This window comes from Megascapheus bottae, chromosome 34, assembly GCF_031878675.1.
Source record: "Megascapheus bottae isolate mThoBot1 chromosome 34, mThoBot2.hap1, whole genome shotgun sequence".
Lineage (NCBI taxonomy): Eukaryota > Metazoa > Chordata > Mammalia > Rodentia > Geomyidae > Megascapheus > Megascapheus bottae.
This window is the reverse complement of record NC_143542.1, coordinates 5,415,742-5,436,781: the sequence shown is the minus strand read 5'-3', so window position 1 is coordinate 5,436,781 and position 21,040 is coordinate 5,415,742. Positions and strand designations below refer to the sequence as shown.

At 53.8% G+C, this 21,040-nt stretch overlaps 1 protein-coding gene and 1 long non-coding RNA gene across 4 annotated transcripts; both read left to right on the top strand.

Annotated features, from left to right (window-relative positions):
* The first annotated feature begins 586 nt into the window (after positions 1-586).
* On the top strand, positions 587-3,068 carry LOC150042747 (uncharacterized). 2 transcript variants are annotated; one of them, XR_016533559.1, is made up of 3 exons: positions 587-1,069; positions 1,172-1,276; positions 2,599-3,068. It is a non-coding gene; the product is annotated as an uncharacterized LOC150042747 (long non-coding RNA). The 2 variants fall into 2 exon arrangements; XR_016533558.1 differs by having other exon boundaries at positions 587-1,276.
* Positions 3,069-4,997: 1,929 nt separating this feature from the next.
* Positions 4,998-13,030, top strand: Rhbdd2 (rhomboid domain containing 2). Of its 2 annotated transcripts, none has more exons than XM_090324128.1 (4): positions 4,998-5,204; positions 7,815-8,222; positions 9,802-9,952; positions 12,262-13,030. In XM_090324128.1, exons 1-4 carry the CDS (start codon positions 5,027-5,029, stop codon positions 12,617-12,619), a joined length of 1,095 nt encoding a protein of 364 aa, XP_090180254.1. In that variant the 5' UTR covers positions 4,998-5,026; the 3' UTR covers positions 12,620-13,030. The 2 variants fall into 2 exon arrangements, with proteins under 2 accessions (XP_090180254.1, XP_090180255.1); XM_090324129.1 differs by lacking the exon at positions 4,998-5,204 and adding an exon at positions 7,468-7,493.
* Positions 13,031-21,040: the final 8,010 nt, after the last annotated feature.

Below are 21,040 nucleotides of genomic sequence, written 5' to 3'. Positions count from 1 at the left end.
AAGGTCTACCTTGCATGCAGCAGGAAAGAGTGGCACAGCCTGCCTTCAGCCTTGGAATCGAGGCCAGGCCCCGGGTTCCAGCCTCCAGCCGCAGGCCCCCCCACATGCTTCTTCCTTGAAGGGTCCTAGACACAGGCCACAAAGTCAGGCATGCTTTGGTTTCCCATCAGATTCCACACTTAGCTCTCCGCCTCTCCTCACCACCGATGGTCTCCGTGTCTCACCTCTGGGCTAAGATGCCTTTCTCGTTGCTGTAGCCCTTGCTCTGGCAATCAAAAGGACATTTCCCAGAATCCCTCGCCTGTCCAGGTGGCCACCCTCTTACGATTTGCCCAGAAATCATCTTGCCTCGCACTCCACAGGATGAAGAAGTCTCCAGAGTTCTCCGTGACACGAGACACCCTGGTCATGCGGGATCTGATGACTGAGGTCCGAGGTTTGGTGTGGTCCCTCTCAGAACTCTTGCTGTGACTGGACCCAGGGACGGTCACCAGTGGTGTCAGGTGTGCACTGACCTGGGAAAGCTGCCTTGCCCAAAGGTGTGGACACCTGAAATGACTTTTCCTCTTCACACTCAGGGTTCTCCTGCCTGTCGCTTTCATTCAGGAACCCTACTGGGCACATCAAATGAGTTGTGCCAGTCCTGGGGCTTGAACTCAGATCTTAAGCACCATCGCTGTGCTGCTTGGCTCCAGACTGGGACTCTACCACTAGAGCAACATTTTTACTTCCTCCTGGATCATTGGAAATAAGAGTCTCTTGGATTTTTTTCCTGCCTAGGGTGGTTTTGAATCATGATCCATAGATCTCAACCTCCTGAGTAGCTAGGATTACAGGCCTGAGCACCAATGCCCTACCAGTAAATAGCAAATGGAATCTCCACAATGAGATCTGCCAGAGATGCCCACCTCCAGTTGGCTTATTGGTGTGTGTTGTGGTGTTCTCCGGGGATGTACACAGTAATCGCTGCTTTGCGACATTTTAACCACAGCCATCTCTAGTCTTTTGTCATTCTAGGTCTCCTGTGTCTCTGGAGCCCAGATACGTTCTGGATCATAAAGGATGACCAGTGAGTGATCTGCTCTCCAAGGGTTAGTCAGCCTTTCAAGAATTTGCCTTTGTTGGTTTTCGGGGTTCCTGGTACAACTTTGTACCTGTTCTCTGTTCACAGGCTGCAGAAGTATAACTTGTAACAATAGCTACCCAAGCAAAGTTTTGGAGATACTAAGTTATCAAGTACAAGCCAGACAAAATTAGCTCCTAGAATGGAATCCAGGTAAGCACAGGCTAACAAATACTTCAAAACCTCTTCGTTGCTTAATCTTTGGCTCAAAAGGGTGTGTGTGTGTGTGTGTGTGTGTGTGTGTGTGTGTGTGTGTGTGTGTACGCGCATGCACACACACACCAGTCCTGGAGCTTGAATTCAGGGGTGGGTGCTGTCCCTGAGCCTTTCATGCTCAAGGGTGGTACTCTAGCACTGGAGCCACCCTTCCACTTCTGGATTTTTGGTGGTAAACTGGAAATAAAAGTCTCATGATGGCCAGATGCAGTGGCTCACACCTGTAATCCTAGCTACTCAGGAGGCTGAGATCTGAGGATCACAGTTCAAAGCCAGCCCAGGCACTAAAGTCTGTGAGGCTCTTATCTCCAGTTAACCACTAGAAAACTGAAAGTGGCGCTGTGGCTCAGGGGTAGGGCAATAGCCTTGAGCTGAAGAGCTCAGGGACAGTGCCCAGGCCCATTACTGGCCAAAAAAAAAAAGGCTCATCAGGAGGGCCGAGAGTTTGGCCTAGTAGCAGAGTGCTCACCTAGCATGCACAAAGCCCTGGGTTCCATTCCTTGGTACCACATACACAGAAAAAGCCGTAAGTGGTGGTGTGGCTCACATGGTAGCGTGCTAGCCCCTAGCCTTGAGAAAGCTCAACGAACATGCCCAGGCTCTGAGTTCAAGCCCCAGAACTGGCAAAAATAAAGTGTTAAGTGTGGCTACCTGATGCTAAAGCCCATGCTATAGAAGAAGTCTCCCCCGCAGCGGGCAAGGGCCTCCTGCCTCGCCTCCCGAGCACCTGCTGCTCCTGCATGTAGCTCCAGGAGCAGGCTACACACCCTCCCAGTATCTGGGATCTGACAGCCTCGTAGATGCAGGAGCGCTGTGCTCAGACAGCTTGGAACAAGATCGGGTACACGGGCACATGACAGCTGTGTCTTCCCCCTGGTTTTGGAACACCTGCCCCTAGAGGAAGTCTGTGCCCTAGACACCATAGCCCAAACCCACACGAATGTCCAGGCACACCTCAGTCCCCAGCAGCCATGATCCTAGAGAACACGATGGCTTTTCTTCAGCTCACTGCCACCTAGGGGGCGCCTGTGTCACGCCTGGGGGAGATGGCTGATTGGGAGATGCAGTCTAACACTTCCAAGTGAACCCACCAGGCCTCTCCACCTGGACAATCATCTCTCCCAGATGGATCTCACGGGAAAGCTGCTGCCCATGAGATCCTGGCTCCTCTTTCCCAGGACCTTCCGCGTTCCTCTTACTTTTCCTTACTGGACTGTGCAGTCTTCACTTTCTCACCGAGCCTTTCCTCTCCTTTCCAGGCCTCACAAGCACAGATGATGTTACAACGTTGATTCTAGGCAGTGCCCTTCAGTGGCCCAGTGCCCCTCATCCACATGGACCGAGGCTCTGGACAGTTTGACCGCAGAGCCCCGCTAGACCTTCCATGGCCTCCCAGACTCTTCCAGAACCCTCTGCCAGAACAACAAATACTAGGCAGGGACATCTCTACGGCCCTGCCCCGCTTGAAGCAGTTCCAAGAAGATGAGACCTCCGCCCCGCTGGAACCAGGACTAGTTTTGTTGCTCTGTCAGGGGGCATGAGGAGGAAAGTAAGTCCCTCTCATAGGCTTACAGCAGACACAAAATGCCAAGGGCCGGGTGGGATAAGCACAGTGACCCCATGGAAGTGTGCCTCTGTCCCCACATTGTCACACACGAGACATTTCTCTGAGTGCCAAGTGGCTCACAGCATCCCTGAGCACAGCCAAATAAACCATTGTTTCCTATGATCTCATCTCTAAAATAATTTCACCAACTGATGGCTCCCCAATCCACTCCCTACCTCCTTGACTCTTCCACAACTCCCTGCTACCCTACCTACCTGCCTGATCCACACGTGGCTCCCCACTCCTTTGAGCCCTCTCCACCCCACACCTCTCTGACCCGCCCTTGCCTCCTCATTCCCCCCACCAGCCTATCCTCACCTCAGACCCCTGCACACCTCTCTGAGCCCTCTTCACTTCTGTGACTTCTCTTTGCCTCTGCCTACGTATTCCTGTTCCTCTAACTTCTCTTTGCCTCCCATGTACTCCCTTACTCTCTGAAGCCTATCCACTACCCAGACCTCTCCCAATCTCCTCCTCCCTAGCCAACTTCTCTCCCTGGTCTATCTCCAAGACCACATAAACGTTCCAGGACCCTACCTATCTCCCCAAAACCTCAACTCCTAATCTCACCTTCTTTCCTTAACTCTTATCTCACTCCCACCCATTCCTCTATCCTCCAGAATTCTCCTTCACAATCCTGATAACCTCCCAGCTCCTAGAACCTTATCCACATGTCCAACCCCCTCCATACTTCCTGGGCCCCTTCCTCGTTTCCCTTACTCCCTCAGATTTTCCTTGACTTATAGCCTCCTGCCTGACCCATTACCTACCTTCTTGGCACATACTTTTTTTGATCCTCCTCACCAACCTTCAACCCCTCTCCAGCTCTGGATCTCTCCCTTGTCTCCCTGATCCCAGATGGAATAAAAATAGAAATAAGAGGACACTGTCGGGATGGGAATGTGGTCTAGTTGTTAGAGTACTTGCTTAGCATGCACAAAGCCCTGACTTTGGCTCCTCAGTACCAACATACACACAAAAAAAGCTGGATGTGGTGCTATGGCTCAAGTAGAAGAGTGCTAGCCTTGAGCAAAAGTGCTTAAGAACAGTGCCCAGGCCCTGAGTTCAAGCTCCAGGACTGGGGGACACTGTCTTCCACTTTCTCCTGAGTTGGTGTGTCTTTTGTCATCCAGTACAGACATTAGACTGTCCAGTGACTCTCCAGGAAGCTAGTGGACTGGGACTCCTGGGTTCTTAAACTGAGCAGCCACCAGCTATCTCGAGCAGACAAATGAACCTCCCAATTTTGTCATCTAGTAAATTCCTTCAGGCTTCCATTCTGTTGGTTCATTCTCGTATAGACAAGACTTAGAGCGTCTAAGCTGACAGCTGAAGGTGGAGAGAGGCCCGGTCTTAGGGGTATCAGAAGCCGACAGCACAGTGCCTGTTCATGACGGCTCCTATTTTTCCTGGGAACATTCAAGTCTTCAACTGCTTCACCATCATTCTCAAAAATGTGACTTTTTGGAGGGGGAGGGAGTACTACTAAAGGATTTTGAATGCAGGGCCCCAGTCTTGCTAGGCAGATGTTGTAACACCTGGACCTGTGTCCCAGCTCTATTTTTGCCTTGTTTTTCAGATGGAAACCTCTCAGTTTCAGTCTGTGGTCTGCCTTGGGCTTGGGTCTTCTCACGTCTGCCTCTTCTTGTGTAGCCAGGATTACAGGGTCAGGTTTCCAGCATCCACTTAGAAAAAGACCTGACTATTCCCTCTCTTAGCCCATCCCTCTCATTATTCCTACCCAGTCTGGAACCCCTCAGCTCCTTGGGGGGGTGGGAGGAGGTGGTGTGTGAACGAAGCTCCTGCCTCTTTATTCCTGGCAACTCAATAAAGCTCTGGCCTCTTGGTTCTTTCCAGCCACCGGCTCCAAGGGATGCTCCAGCGCCAGCGTGAGGACCACAACTCCCAGCTTGCCACGCGCCTGGACCTCGACCCGTGATTGGGCAGCTCCGAGGAGGGGGCGTGGTCTCCGGAGGCGGAGCTTCCGGCCGCTAGCTGCGCCGTTGCCAGGGGAGACGGCCGCTGAGAGGCGGGAAGGGACGGTCGCGGCCGCCGGCCGGCGCGCGGGAAGGCGGGCGGCCATGGCGGCGCGGGGGCCCGGGTATCGGGGCCGGTGCTTGTGTCCCGAGGTGCCATCCGCCACCTTCTTGACCGCGCTGCTGTCGCTGCTGGTGTCCGGGCCCCGCCTGTTCCTGCTGCCGCCGCCGCTGGCGCCCTCGGGGCTCTCGCTGCGGTCCGAGGCCCTGCGCAACTGGCAAGGTGAGCGGGGCGGGGCCGCCATGGCGCCCGGGCCTTCCCCGCGCGGCCCCGCGCGTCTGCCCCGTCTCCGTCGTCGCTGCCCCGGGGGATGGTGTCCCGTCCCTCCGGGGGGCCGGGGAGGTCACGAGAGGCACGGCTGGTGTTTTCTGAGGAGGTTTTGTTCCTGCAGAGCTGGCTCCCACGCGTTAACCTCATTTAATATCTCATTTAATTCTTCCCCGGCGGCCCCGCGACATAGGCAATATTAAATTGTCCATTATTATTATTAATATTGTGGGTTTTTTTGTTTTTTTGTTTTTTTTTTGCCAGTCCTGGGGCTTAAACTCAGGGCCTGGACACTGTCCTGAGGCTTTCTCAAGGCTGCCACTTGTGCCACAGCACCCTTTCTGGCTTTTTCTGTGTCTGTGGTCCTGAGGAAGGCTTCGTGCCTGTTAGGCAAGCACTCTCACCACTAGGCAATGCTCCTGGCCTGTCCCATTGTTTTTTTTTGAAGAAAAAATAAATAAATAAATAAATAAATTACCCATTATGAGATTGAGGTTATATGTAGAGGAACAGAGCTCTTAAAAAAATATATATATATATATATACACGAGCCAAAGCCGGCTGCCAGTGGCTCACACCTGTAATCCTAGCTACTTGGAAGGCTCAGATCTGAGGATTTCAGTTCAAAGCCAGCCCAGACACAGAATCCAGCGAGGCTCTTCTCTCCAGTTAACCATCAGAAAACTGGAAGTGGCACTGTGGCTCAAGTGGTAGAGCACCAGCTAAGGTATAGTACTTAGGCCCCGAGTTAAAGCCCCATATCTATACCAAAAAAAAAAAAAAAAAGATTTGTGTTTATTGTCTGTATTTTGGGACTAGAGCCTTTCAGTCTAATCCCCCAAATTATATGAACTTATCTCTAGAGTCTTTTCACATCTATAATTGGAATTTCGTTTTGGAAGGCTCAACCAATAAATGAAGTATTCTTCAGATAATGAAGCCTTCTGAAGCCAGCCCTGCTGTGGTTTATGGTTTCCAAAGCCTGTTTCCCTGATCAGATCTACAGGTCCTTTCTCCTGTGTGTGCACACAGCGCCACCTTGCAGAGCAGAAGCCAGCTTACACAGAATGCTCATTTTTGTCTTGAACTGGAAGCTGGATGAAGGGTTCATGAACAATAGAGCACTGGTTATATAAGGGATCCTTTCAGAGGCCTCAGATCTAAAGCTCTTATTTTACAATGAGGGAAGAAAAACCAGGAGGAGGGGCTGGGAATTTTTCCTAGTGGTAGAGTGCTTACCTAGCATGCACAAAGACCTGGGTTCGATTCCTTGGTACCACATATAGAAAAAAAAAAAAGCCGGAAGTGGTGCTGAGGCTCAAGTGAGCTCTAGCCTTGAGAAAGTCCAAGGACAGTGCTCAGGCCCTGAGCTCAAGCCCAGGTCTGGCAGAAGAAAGGAAGAAAAAAAAGAAAGGAAGGAAGGAAGACAGACAGACCAGGAGGACTTGGACATAGACCTTGAACTTGACCAAGCTCAGCCAGCCCAGCTACAGTAGGTCAAGATGCCACTCTCTAGTCCTTAGACTCCCGAGTCCAGTATTCCTGTCACTTCCTGCATCTCTCTCCTTCCTTGTCGTTATGTGTTTATGTCTCTGGAGGCTGAGATCTGAACAGAGAAAGTCCTTGTGATGCTTATCTCCAAATTAACCACCCAAAAGCTGGTAGCATGAGTGGCAATCTTGAGGGGGGAAAAAAATAGCTCGGGAGAATGACCTGGTCATGAATTCAAGCACACACACATGAAGTATACCAACAATAACCACATTAAGTACAATTCTTCCTTGTCTTATTTGCACATAAAACTTTTCCCATGAGCCATGTGGTCATGGTAGCTCTGGTAGCTCATGCCTATAATCTTTAGCTACTCAGGAGGCTGAGATCTTAGGATCAGGGTTCAAAGCCAGCCCGGGCACCAAAGGACCTGAGACTTATCTCCAGTTAACCTCTAGAAAATGGGAAGTGGGGCTTGGCTCAAAAGTAGGGTGGTAGCCTTGAGCTGAACAGCTCAGGGACAAGCCTGAGTACAAGCCCCATGAACCACAAAAAAACAAAAACACTTTTCCCATGAGATTGAATATACACATTTAGGGAAGACTCCCACATTGAAAAGAGAGCTTTATCATCAGAGCTGCGAGGGAATTTACGATCCCCCTTCTCTTCCTCTGAACAGCCTCTGTGGAAGGAGGGCTCGGGATTACAGCCGAGGAGAATGCAGCGACACCCACTCAGTCTACCCTGAAGCTGGTACAGTTAATGACTCCTTACACTGCCCAGTGAGTCACCTCAGTATCAAGAGTCTACAAAAAAAACAGAATTAAAAACACCTTGTAAATCCAGAGAGCGTGCCCTATGCAAAAGCACCCTATTCACACCTGGACACTGGTTATTGATAGGACTGGCTCTACAGCTAGCAAGCGCAGGAATTAGACATTTCCACCTCCACCTCCTGCTTAGAACCTGGCTGTTGTCTGTCCCGGGCCCATCTTCCTCTCCTAGAGGACTTAGAAGCTGGCTGTCCCTGGGAGCAAGCCACCCCCAGCTGTTGACCCCGCGCTCTCTCTCTAGTTTACAGGCTGGTGACCTACATCTTTGTCTATGAGAACCCCATCTCCCTGCTGTGTGGCGCCATCGTCATCTGGCGCTTTGCTGGCAATTTCGAGAGGACCGTGGGCACCGTCCGACATTGCTTCTTTACGCTGATCTTTGCTGTCTTCTCGGCCATCATCTTCCTGTCGTTTGAAGCAGTCTCGTCCCTGTCGAAGCTCGGGGAGGTGGAGGACGCACGAGGGTTCACTCCTGTGGCGTTTGCCATGCTGGGGGTCACCTCCGTCCGTTCTCGGATGAGGCGGGCCCTGGTGTTTGGAGTGGTTGTGCCCTCGGGACTGGTGCCGTGGCTCCTGCTGGGTGCCTCGTGGCTCATTCCCCAGACCTCTTTCCTCAGCAACGTCTGTGGCCTGTGCATCGGGCTGGCTTGTATCCTTCCTGCCAGGGAGTGGGAGTGGGAGTGGGGGGGCAGCATGGGGCAAGGTGGGGGGCCGCCGCAGGGGTCCCACAGAGGCACCCTGGGCTCTAGCCCCAGCTTTGGAAACCACCGTGGGTCAGGCCGTTTGCTTCCCCTCTGGGGATCAGGATCTCCTCATCTGGAAAATGCCAGCATCATTATCTTCCTGTCCCAGCTTGGCAAGGCCAGTTACCAAAATAGGCTGCCATGATTGCTGTTGGTGGGGCAAGGAAGTAGGCAAGTGCTCTTATCACCTGAGCCATGGATGGCCACAGGCCATTTTTGTTTGTTTGTTTGTTTTTTGTTTTTTTTGCCAGTCTTGGGCTTGAGCTCAGGGCCTGAGCACTGTCCTTGGACTTTCTCAAGGCTAGAGCTCTACCACTTGAGCCTCAGCACCACTTCCGGCTTTTTTCTATGTATGTGGTGCCAAGGAATCGAACCTGAGTCTTCGTGCATGCTAGGCAAGCACTCTACCACTAGGCCACACTCCCAGCCCCATGGCCCCCAGTCCGTTTTGCTTTCATTATTTCTCAGAGAGGGTCTTGTGCTTTTCCCCAGGGTCAACCTTGGACTAGAAATTGCCCTCTTTGCCCTGCTTAGCTGCAGTTATGGGTATTTACCACCTACCCAGCTTATAGGTTATAATGGAGTCTTGCTACCTTTCTGCCCCGAACTCTGATCTTCCCCACCTCTGCCTCCCTAGTGTGAGTTACCCAGCCGTGGCCACATTTCTTTCTTTCTTTTTTTCCCCAGTCCTGGGGCTTGAATTCAGAGCCTGGACACTGTCCCTGAGCTTCTTTTGCTCTACCACTTGAGCCACAGTGCCACTTCTGGCTTTTTCTGTTTATATGGTGCTGAGGGAGTTGAATCCAGGGCTTCATGTGTGCTAGGCGAGCACTCTACCACTAAGGCACATTTCTAGTCCCAGATTTCTTTTAGTTATTGGTAGTTTCAAGTGGGCTGAGAAGGCTGCATGATTGTGGTTCTTTTAAATCATATCTGGTTGGGTTTAATCGACAAGCTGGCATTTATCCACACACATTTACCACTTCTAGTTCTGTTTCACCTTTTGTCTAGTGTTAGGTTTCTACCTGGTACAAGTTTCTGTCAGCCTGAAGCTGTTCCTTTAATATTTCTCACACAGCAGCAGTTCAGTTCTCAGTCTGCATGGGAAGTGGAGCCAAAACCAAAGTTAATCTTGTGTTTAAACTTGGCTCTGCCACCCAGGTCTCATATACATAAACTCCAAAAATCCCCAAATCTGGAACGCTTCTGTCCTGACCATTCTGCATAAGGGATTCGCAGCTGGAACTCAGGCTTTTAGTCCAGCCTATCACAATAGGGATGGGGCACTGGGGAGCGCAGCACACCAGACCCTGGGGACAGGAAGGCAGGGTCCCTTGGAGGTCATGTGCTGGTGTGGGTAGGGGAAGTGTGCTGTCTTGGGTGGGAGCTGTGACCCGATGACAGGTATGGGGGCCTCTTTTCTTCCCGAGTGCATTCAGCCCCTTGTCCTGCTGCCTCCACGTTCACTTAACCCGCTGCCTTTAGATGGCCTCACCTACTGCTACTCCCTGGATGTCCCAGAGCGAATGGCACTGAAGCTGGACCAGAAGTTCCCCTTCAGCCTCATGAGGAGGATATCCGTGTTCAAGTACATATCGGGGTCCTCGGCCGAAAGACGGGCAGCCCAGAGCCGGAAGTAAGTGACAGAACCTACTGCAGGGCCTGTGGGCATTAGTGATGGGGACGGGAAGACTGGAGCGCCTGTGCGCCAGAAGGAGCTGGTGGAGGACGGGTGACCTAGTGGTGGTTTGGGTAGAGGGAGCTCTGGCCTAGTATGCAGGGACTTGGGTTCCAACCCTATCCCTGCAAAGAAGGAAAGCCATGTGAGGCCAAACTCGGTGTCTCATGCCTGGAAACCCAGTTACCTGGAAGGCAAAGATTGAGAGGATCATGGGCAGAAAACAGGAGCTCTATCTTCAATAAGCCAAAGTAGAGTGCTTGCCTAGCATGTATGAAGACCTGAGTTCGATTCCTCAGTACCACATACATAGAAAAAATCAGAAGTGGTGCTGAGGTTCAAGTGGTAGAGCCTTGAGAAAGCCGACAGTGCTCAGGCCCTGGAAAAAAAAGGGAGAGAGAGAAAGAGAGAGAGTGCGTGCACCTGATGGACTTTCTTGTCTGAACTGCAATCATCCTGAGATGTTAACCTTTTTTTTTTTTTTTTTTTTTTTGGCCAGTCCTGGGCTTGAGCTCAGGGCCTGAGCACTGTCCTTGAGTTTTCTCAAGGCTAGAGCTCTACCACTTGAGCCACAGCACCACTTACAGCTTTTCTATGTATGTGGTACCGAGGAATTGAACCCAGGTCTTCATGCCTGCTAGGCAAGTACTCTACCATTAGGCCAAACTCCTGGCTCCTGGATGTCAGCCTTCTGAGTAGCTGGGATTACAGGTGTATGCCACCAATGTCAGCCTTAGAGCATTTTTAAAGACGGGGGTCGGGGGAGCAATGGAAATTATGGGAACTCTTCTACCCATTATGTTTTGTTTTTGCCAGTCCTGGGGCTTGAACTCCGGGCCTGAGCACTGTCTTTGAGCTTTCTCAAGGCTAGAGCTCTACTGCTTGAGCCACAGCACCAGTTCCGGCTTTTCTGTGTATGTGGTACCAAGGACTCGAACCCAGGGCTTTCATGCATGTAGGTGAGCACTCTACCTCGAGGCCATGCTCCAGGCCCTACTCATTGTGTTTTGAGCAAGACCCTGGATCTATGTGGGAAATACCCCAAGGTGTGGTGCGTGGTTCTAACTGTGGCTCTACCCTTGAGGACCTGGGTATCAAGGTGCACTGCCCCATTTGAGGACATCTGCCAGCCCTTGGTACCCACTCCTCCATGGATGGTTCTGCTCTTAGGGACCCCGACAAAGTTCAGTGCCAAATCGCTCTGACTCTGTGTCACGTGGTATCCAGTCTGCCCTCGCTTGACCAGGCCAGGTGGGGCAGGGAGGACATCACAGGACATTGTGTGTCAGGCGGCCTGCCTGTGAGGGAGTATTGTGACACACATGTTTATTCTGGACATCTGAACAGTTTTGTCTTCCCAGTTGCTCTTATTGAGAAATTAGTTTTGTTCTCTTTTGGTTTGGTTTGGGGGGTGGGGTTTGAGATACATTCTTGCTAACTTTGCCCAAACTGACCTTGAACTTATGTTCTCTTACCTCTCTGCCTTTCAAGAGGCTGAGATTAGAGGCAGACACCACTACACCTGGCCTGCAAAACTTTTCTTTCAAAGGGAAATGGTATCTGACCTGCCTGTACCAGGGCCAGGCATCTGGTTAGGAAGATAAGGTCTTTAGCCTTGGACTCACAGCCTGGACTCTGTCCTTGAGCCATTTTGCTCAAGCCTAGCATTCTGTCACTTGAGCCACAGCTCCACTTCCAGCTATCTGCTGGTTAATTGGAGGTAATTGGAGGTAAAGGTCTGATGGATTTGTCCCAAGGCATACATGGTTTTGAGGTTCACACAGCACTTCTGGGAGCTGGCCCTCCATGCGCGTCTGTCTTCTCACACATGCCATGTCAAGCCCGTGTTGTTTGAGGCAGTGTCTTGGCCATGTCACCCGGGCTGCCAAACACTTTTGATCCTCCTGAGATTTCAGATCTGTGCCACCACACTCGACGTCAGCACAGATGGTTGCCCCACAGTGTGTCAGCTCCTCCCAGCCAGCCAGCCTTGGCTCTGGAGGCTGTTGATGTGGCCATGCTTTACATTGCTGTTGGGGCCACACGGGAGCCCTGCTGTAGGGCTGCAGTGGCTGAGCCAGCTGCAATGTGGCTGCATGCGGTGCCCCCTCCCCACTGTGAGGGCCAGGTGTGAGTTGAGGAGCTGTGCCGCAGGAAAGGTCTGGTACCTACGGCATCCAGCGCCACCCAGCCTGCCTGCGCCTGGCTCCTGACCCAGGTGAGCCTGTCTGCTGATGAACTGACACTCTCTCTCTTGTTTATTCCAGGCTGAACCCGGTGCCAGGCTCCTACCCCACCCAGAGCTGCCACCCTCATGTGTCCTCGAGCTACCCTGTCACCCAGATGCAGCAGGCTAGTGGTCAGAAACTGGCTCCCTGGCCAGCCTGCGCCCCCGGGCACATGCCCAGCTTGCCTCCCTACCAGCCTGCCTCTGGCCTGTGTTATGTGCAGAACCATTTTGGTCTAAACCCTAATTCCTCCACTGTGTACCCATGCTCCCAGGGCACCTCCCAGGGGACGCAGCCCCCTGTGCCTGCCAGCAGCCCTGGCACAGTGCATTCTGGGGTGATGGGCACTCCTGGGACTTCGGGATCCAAGGAGTCCTCTAGAGTGGCCATGCCCTGAGGCAGTGCTGCCAGCCAGGCCTTCTGGACAAGAAGTATTTATTGAGTTCCTCCATGTGCCAGGCTCTGCATGGAGTACTGTCTCGGCTTGTTTACGCTTGTGTACAGTTTACTGGCCCCGTGTTCAGATGGGGAAAGCGAGGCACTGCCATGGCCTGCAGGCTCCAGCAGCAGCTGGGGCCCTCAGCCACAGGCCCAGTTCCTCCCGGGGCCCAGGGAAGAGGGCAAGGGCTGCCCCCTCTCACCCTGACTCCTGCCAGCCTTGCCCCCTGCCCTTGTGCTCAGTGCTCTTGGTTGTCGTGTCTGTGTCTGTGTACCAGCAGCCCAGGCCTGTGCCGTGTCCCCAGCGCTCCCCAGATACATCATGGTCACTGTGTCCGCTCCCTTTATATAAAGAGTCCTCCCTAACCTGCCTGTCTGCAGCATTTTGTGCTGTCTGAGAAAGGGAGCCAGCGCCAAAGTTTGGGCTTTGGCAGTGCCCACTGTGGTAGCAAAGATGTGCGGGAGAGATTGGTCACACCAGAGCGTGACAGTGGGAGCTGGGCTGGGGAGAAGGGAGTGGCAGGTCGGACGGCAGCAGTGTTCCCTGCAGGTCACTGGGGACAGCAGAGCCCCGCACGGCCACAGAGGGCACCCTGCTCAGCAGCTGGCTGTGAACAATGAGAGCGGGAAGAACAGGGCTCTGCCTTGCTAAAGCCCACGGAGAGCCCCCCACCCCCCGGGGATGCACTCACGAGCCAGGCCTGCACGTAGCCGGAGGGCAGGGAGCCCTTGGCCAGGGCAGGACTTCGAGCACAGAGTCTGCAGGTCAGGAATCTCTGGCAAAGCCACCGCAGTCACGTTCACCTGGCCATCCAGGGCCCTGGAGTCCACACTGTGGTTGGAGGGCAGATGCCCATGGAACAAGACTCCTGCAAGCATGGAATGTGGGCACGTGGGGCTCCTGAGACTTCCTGTAGTCTGCGCTATGACAGGTCATAGTGCAGGGTCAGCTGCCAGCAGCGGCAGCAGCTCCCCAAGCTGGACTGAAGCTGGCCTGGTGGACAGGCTGCCCCAGGGACAGGCTGCCTGGACTTAAAGCGTCTGCTTCCTCAGCTCAAGAGCCTCAAGATGAGTCCCTGGGGGATGAGGCACACGACCAGCTGCCTCCCAACAGAGCCCTTGCTCTTCCTGGGAGCCCAGCTCTATCCCCAAAGACCAAGGACCCAGAGGGGTGTGGGCTTCAGAGTGGGACATCAGTTCCTGCCACAGAGGTCACAGATGGGCCTGGCCTCCTCAGTCGAGAGCTCAAGAGGACCCACGTGGACATGCATGCATGCGCACGTCCCATGCAGGCAGCACCCACACGCAAGCACGCGCGCATGTACACACGACTTCAAGTTGGTTCCAACAGGCAGACACCCTCCCACCAAAAAATGCACAAGCATACGGTTAGGGCACATTATGGAGCATCTATGTAAGCCTATGTCCACTGCATGTCTCCCACACATGACAGGTACATACATGAAGATCTGGATGCCCCTCCCACAGTGTGGTCCCGGCAGCCTCTGCAGCCTCACCTCCCACCCTGCTCCCTTCCCCCGCACCGGCCCATGGGCTGATGTGGAAATCTCTGGAGCTGTTGGGTATGGCCCATTTGCTGATCTGGGTGACGGGAAAAGTCCATCTTCCAGCCCTCTCCGAATTGCACAGAACATGTGCATCATCATTAAACCCTACAGCTTCATGGGACCAAAACAGATGAGCCAGGAACTGGTGGCTCACATCTATAATCCCAGTACTCGGGGGACTGAGAGCTGAGGCAAGAAGATCAAAGCCAGCCCAGGTGGGAGTCTGTGAGACACTTAATCACCAGGAAACGGAGAGTGCCCTGTAGCTCGAAGTGGTTGAGTGCCAGCCTTGAGCTGGGCCAGTGCCCAGGCCCCAAGTTCAAGCCCAAAGATCAGCAAGAATCAAATACAGTAGCCCACTTCTACTGTGTCCTGTCTCCGTACGCCTATCCTGGCACCCACGCCCTGCCCACAGAGCAGCTCCTTTCTCCAGTTCTGTGTCCCGGCTCTTGGAGGTTGAGGGAGGAGGATCGTGGGTTTGAGGCCAGCCCTGGTCTAATCATGGGGTCAGATGGTGCAAAGCTAAGATGAGGCAAGAGAGGGGGTCAAGGCATGGTGAAATATGGTGTCACCCAGAAACTCAGAGACAGGGGGATTGTGGCCTTAGGTCACTCTGGGTGAAGCTAGTAAGACCCTATGACAAGGCGGATGCAGTGGCTCGTGCCTATAATCCTAGCTGCTCTGGAGGATGAGATCTGAGGATCGCAGTTGAGAGCCAGCGCGGGGACTAAAGTCCACGAGACTCTAATCTCCAATTAACCACTAGAAAACGGGAAGTGGTGCTGTGGCTCCAGGAGGAGGGCGTAGCCTTGAGCTGAAGAGCTCAGGGACAGCACCCAGGCCCAGAGTTTAAGCCCCACCACCAAAAAAATAAAAATAAAGCAAATCTGGGCTTGGTGAAGCCCCTGGGGCACTCAGGAGCTGAGAAGGGAGCTGCTCTGGGGGCAGTGCTTGGGTACCAGGATAAGCATACAGAGGCCTGTGACACAGATGGAGCATGTCAGAAAATGAGACAAGGCCTTTGTCACCATCCACAGCGCAGGCCGGAACCTGCAAGCACCAGTCTTGTGGGGGCCATGGAAGAGAACTGGGGGTATCTCTCATGACACACGCCAAAGAGGCCACCAAGGGGCTGCAGCTTCTCCTGAGGCCACTTGCTTAGCCTGAGCCTTGGGCCGTCATCTCTACAGAGGAAGAGGGAGCGGCGCCTAGTGGTTCTGTCTACTGTAAATCCTAGAGGACAAGAACGGCCCTGGTCCTCAGCCAGAGACGGGCATCCACTCACTGAAGATCCGCCAAGCACCAGCTGTGCTTGAGGAAGCATCCAAGTGCAAGGTCCCCACTGCCTGGCTTGAGAGAGGCTGCAGAGAGTTCAGAACACCCCGTCTCAAGCCATGGTTAGGTGCTGTGGCACACGCCTGCCGTCCTTGGTGCTACAGACCAAGGGGGCGGCTGTGTAGGGGATGCTCTGGGGAGGCTTCTGCAGAAGTCCTCCGCCACTGGGGAAAGGGTGAGGCAGAGAACATTCTGGAAGGCAGAGGAGCAGAGCAGCGAGTGCAGCAATGTTTGCTGCCCCGGGTTGGGTTTCACCAGGGTGACAGGCCTTGGTGCTGGGCCCCAAGTGACCAGTCCATGACCCACAAGCAACACACACGAGACCAGAGCCCCGAGCCTGAGCTCAGGCCACACCCCCAATCATTCATTCATTCCTCCTTCACCCATTCACTAGCTCTTCCCTCCCACTTTCACCCGCTCATTCGCCTCTCTACCTTTCACCCACTCTATCCGTTAGCTTATGGATGCAGTCCCTTCTCCTCTCCCCTCACCCCACGATGCTGGAACTGGCTACACACTGCCCTGCTCCTGGGGCTGAGGACACACTTGACCCGGACCTGAACCCAGGGAAGTTTGACAAAGGAGGCAGACATACATAACTACACTGAAAGCCCAACCCCAGATAAGCTGTGACTCACACTCACAGGACAGGGAGCTGACCCCCAAGGAGAACTCACCCCAGCACTGCTGGAGGAGAGCTCAGAGCAGCTCCCCTCTGGCCTTGGCTTCCCTGAATGGAATGTGGAATTGGGGGAGTGGGTGGGGCCCGCCCGCATCTTCAGGGTCCAGCTCTTAGTCATTAGAGCAGGGCAGCGCTGGGCACCTGGACTCCCCTCTCTGTCCTCTTAAGACATGGCAGGCGGTCTGTCTCTAGCTCCAGCTTCTCTGGGGGCCCTGCCGCAGGCTGCTGGTGACACAGATTGAACTCAGGGCTTTTTGCTTGCTTGGCTGGCACTCTACTGCTTGAACCATGCCTCCAGCCCTGGTTTTCACAGGCATGTGCCTGATTTATGATCCAAGGGGGAATAGAAGAAGGTCCCTGGTGGTCATTCCAGACCAGGGGCTCCATGGCTGTGGGGAGGCCCTGGAAAACTCAGCCGAAGACCCCTACAGTCTAAGCCTGGCCACAGGCCTCCCTGTGTGTGTGTGTGGAGGGGGGGTTCCCTGCCCTCCTGGGGTCCACCCAGCTCCCGGTGGACCATCCGGCCCTGCCAAGCAGCTCTAGGCTTGAGGAAGAAGCAGGGCCTCCCGGAGCGCCCTGCAGTCTCTGCACCTGTGCTGGCTCTGTTTCCTGAGAACGATCACTGCGGGTCGGGTTGCATGGGCAACAGAGGGGCTGGGCTCAAGTGGCCACTGGTTGAGAGAGGCTCGAGCCCTCGGCTTAGGTAACAGCTGAGCCTGTGCCAAGGTGGGAGCCAGTCCTGCCCCTCCCAAGCCCAAGTGGGGAGCAGATGGCCTGGAGGGTTGAGGCTGGGACACGCACCCAGCTCCCGTCTAACTTTACCAAGTCTTATAATGAGGGGCGGGAAGGCAAGAGACTCACGTGGGAAAGGCAGAGTGTTTTACTTTACTATTTACTTTTATTTATGTCGGTCTTGACACTTGAGCTCAGGGCCTGAGCACAGTCCTTGGGCTTTCTCAAGGCTAGAGCTCTACCACTTGAGCCACAACACCACTTTAGGTTTTTTCTATGTTTGTGGTACTGAGGACTTGAACTCTGGGCCTGGGCATTGTCCCTACATTTTTCAGCTCAAGGCTAGTGCTCTACCATTTTGAGGCAGAGCATCACTTCAGGTTTTCTGGTGGTTAATTGGAGAGTCTCACAGTCTTTTAGTGCCCTGGCTGGCTTTGAACCAGGATCCTCAGTAGCTAGAATTACAGGGGTGAGCCACGTGCACCCAGCTCAGCTGTTGTTTTTCTAACATGGCATCTGGAGTGCTGGGATTGCAGGCATGTCCCCCACCCCCATCAGATCCACTTGAGGCTGCACAGATCCAGGCACCCTGCTGTCTCCTTACCCCTGGCTTCCTCCTCTGTTACCAGGCAACCCCCTTCCCCACTGGGATGGCTACACTCAGTGTGTGGGTCACCAAGGACTCCATCCTTGTCCTTGTCTCTCAAGGTGGCCTGCATCCCTGGGGGAGCAGGCCCAGCCAGCTGTGCACACCCCTCCCCACTCCACTTTCCTCTGGAGAGTTCATCCAGGGAGTGCAGGCAGGGAAGGACCCTGCCCAGTAGACCTTTAGGGTTCGGGTAGAATTGTGTTTGGTTTTGGTTTGGGGTTTTTTCCTGGGGTCTGAACTCAGACCCTTGTGTCTATGAGGCAAATGCTGTAATGCCTGCGCCCTGCCCCTAGCCCTTTGGTTTTGATGTTCAGACGGGGTTTCTGCCCGGGCTCAGTCCATGATTGTCTTACCTCCTGAGTAGCTGGGATTATAAACATGGACCATCACATTGGGCCCAAGACCTGGAGCCCTGGCCGGCCCTGGTGGGATCCCCACAGCTCCCAGCCTGAGCACACCATCTCCAATCCGGGGGAGCCGAGCCCTGTAATTAAACGCCAGGGAAAATTAGCCACCCTACTCGATTTCTTGGTACCGAGAAAAAGCCGGAAGTGGTGCTGAGGCTCCAGTGGTGGAGTTCTAGCCTTGAGAAAGTCCAAGGACAGTGCTCAAGCCCTGAGCTCAAGCCCAGGACTGGAAAAAAAAAAAAAAAAAAAAAAAAAAAACAAATGAAAAGAATAATAATAGTAGCCACCCCACTCCCTGATGGAATGGCGAGGCCTCTGGGCCCCGGGGCATCGTGGGAATGCCTCTCTTCTTGGGGCAGCCCCAGCCATAGATCAGCTGTCAACAACCACAGGACCAACCTGGGGTGGGAGGGCGAGCCTAGGAGAGGCTTCCGAATGGGGAGAGCCCCCCAGAAACCCCGAAGGCAGGGCAAGAGGGGGCAAGAGAGTTTCCTCCAGGAGGTGAGGCCTCTATCGGCTCTGCAGCTTGATAACTGTAGGACTTATCTGGACATTGAGAGCCGGGGTGGGGGTGGGGGTGGATAGTCCAAGAAGATACGGGCAGTAAGTGGAGGGTGAGGCCTGCACAGCTTTGTTCTCCCCTAATCTTTTCTTGCCGGGATCCACCTCTGTGCTCCCAACTCAAGTTAGTTCAGGAGCTGCTTCCTCCAGGCAGCCTTCTCAGATCTCTCCCATGCTCCCACCGCACCTGAGGTCTGCCTCTGCCTTGGGGGTGTGGTAAGGCTTGGGCTGTAATGGGACTTGCAGCACCCCCCTACAGCACCCACACTGTGTCTTTACACCTTGTGAGGGCCTGGGGGGAGAGCAGGGACACATGAGGAGCTCTGATGCTGTCCCTTGTGGTAAAAGGGGATCATGTGTCTCCCCCGCACCTCCCTCTGATGCTTGATTTCCCAGCCATGTCTTTGCAGAATGTTCAGCCAGGCACTCTGCCTGCCACTGAGGGCCAGAGGCCAGAACCCGAAGGCCTCCGGCGATGCTCCACTGCCATAGAGAAGGCCAAGGTGAGGCAGGGACTTGGCCCCGCTTACAGACAAGCCAGTTGTCCTGTGCATCTAAATCCCAGCAGTGTGGACCTTCTGAGTGGACAGGGGTTGGAGAGAAGATCTAGGAGGGCGGGATATGGATGTCACACCTGTAATCCAAGCTGCTTAAGAGGCTGAGGTCTGAGGATCAGAGCTCAAAGCCAGCAGCTCTGGCAAACAAGTCCATCAGACGCCATCTCCCATTAACCAGCAAAATGCCAGAATGAAAGGTATGGCTCAAGTGGGAGAGTGCCAGCCATGAGCACGAAAGCAAGAGCACAAGGCCTTGAGTTCAAGCTGCAATACTGGCGCAGGGGTCTGCCAGGGACCATCTCAGGAATTCCAGCCTAGGGACCAAGTTCTTCCATCTACACCTTAGCACCCTAGAATCCCAGTCAATCCTGGTTGGGGGACATGTGGACCCCTCACAGGCTTCAGGGTCCTCTTCTACAGTCTGTGGTCCCAGCTGCACAATAGGTATAAATAGGAGGATCGTGGTCCATGCTGGTCCAGGAGAAAATGCAAGACCTTCCTGGGGGGGGAGGCCAAAAAAGACTAGAACAAAAAAAGGGGTGGGGAGGAAGGGGTGCTATGGCTCAAGTAGTAGAGCACTAGCCTTGAGCTGAAGAGCTCACAGACAGCACCCAGGCTCAGGGTTCAAGCCCCAGACTGTGGATGACCACGTGGGCAGCCACGTGGGCAAGCTTGCGGACCAGGAAGACCTAATCCCTCTTGAAAAACACACTCTGGAGGACAAGGAGGAGGAGGCTGAGGTTGTTTGTTCTGCGAGTGAAGGCCAGGGCCATCTTTTTCTCCTGGAAGAGATCGGGTTGCCAGAACCATGTGAATAATCCTGTAATCGCCTCTTCAGGTGCCCAGTGGAGCCCCGATTGGGTTTCTTTCCTTGAGGAACAGAGGCCCCACTTTTCCACCCCCCTGCCCCAGGCTGCCCCAGAGCTGCTTCTCTGGTCTCTCGGAGCCCAGATGCAAGCAAAGCTCCCTGAGGACCCCTGGGAGAGTCCGGTGGGGACCTGGAAACGTAGAGCTGTGATGGTTGACAAGGCATTGGTTCATCACCTTTTTTGTTGTTTTATTTGGTCAACACTGGGATTTGGCCCTCGCATTGGGCCAAGCAGACACTCTACCACCTGAGCCCCTTTGAACCATGATCCTCAGCTCTCAGTCTCCAGAGTAGCTAGGGTTCCAGGATCATGTAAACTTTCTGCTCTGGCTGGCCTGGAACCATAACCCTTCTGCTCTCAGCCTCCTAAGCAGCTAGGATCACTGACCCGTGCCACTGGTTCCTGGCTGTTTAAATACTGCATCCCTTTACATAAGGGACCTGAGCATTCTGGGGTTTTGACACCCATGGAAGGGGGCAGTGTTTTGTGTGGGTAGTACTGGGGTTTGAACTTGCTAAGCAGGTGTTCTACCAGTTGAGCCATGCCCCCACCTCTTTGTGCTTTATTTTTCATATAAGCTCTCCTGCTTTTTGCCTAAACCTGAATTTTAATCCTCCTACTCATGCCTCCCAAGCGGCTGGGGTTACAGACCTGTCCCACGATGCCCAGCTTTCATAGCTTTTCTCTTTTCTTTAAGGGACTCTCAGTATGCATCGGCCTACTGGGGTCCTTCCAGGTTCTTTTTTTTTTTTTTTTTGCCAGTCCTGGGCTTGAGCTCAGGGCCTGAGCACTGTCCTTGGACTTTCTCAAGGCTAGAGCTCTACCACTTGAGCCTCAGCACCACTTCTGGCTTTTTTCTACGTATGTGGTACCGAGGAATTGAACCCGGGTCTTCATGCATGCTAGGCAAGCACTCTACCACTAGGCCAAATTCCTGGGCCTCCTTCCAGGTTCTTTTGGGGAGTAAGAGGACTGCCCCCACCTGCTCCACTCCCAAGCTGGCTGGTTGTTCCTTCTGTC

Bases quoted from the DNA above. Each gene is read 5' to 3' on its own strand.
- Rhbdd2 (XM_090324128.1), top strand. From the start codon at position 5,027: ATGGCGGCGCGGGGGCCCGGGTATCGGGGCCGGTGCTTGTGTCCCGAG. The intron at 5,205-7,814 runs GTGAGCGGGGCG...CTCTCTCTCTAG, and splicing joins GGCCCTGCGCAACTGGCAAG to TTTACAGGCTGGTGACCTAC. The intron at 8,223-9,801 runs GTATCCTTCCTG...CGCTGCCTTTAG, and splicing joins CCTGTGCATCGGGCTGGCTT to ATGGCCTCACCTACTGCTAC.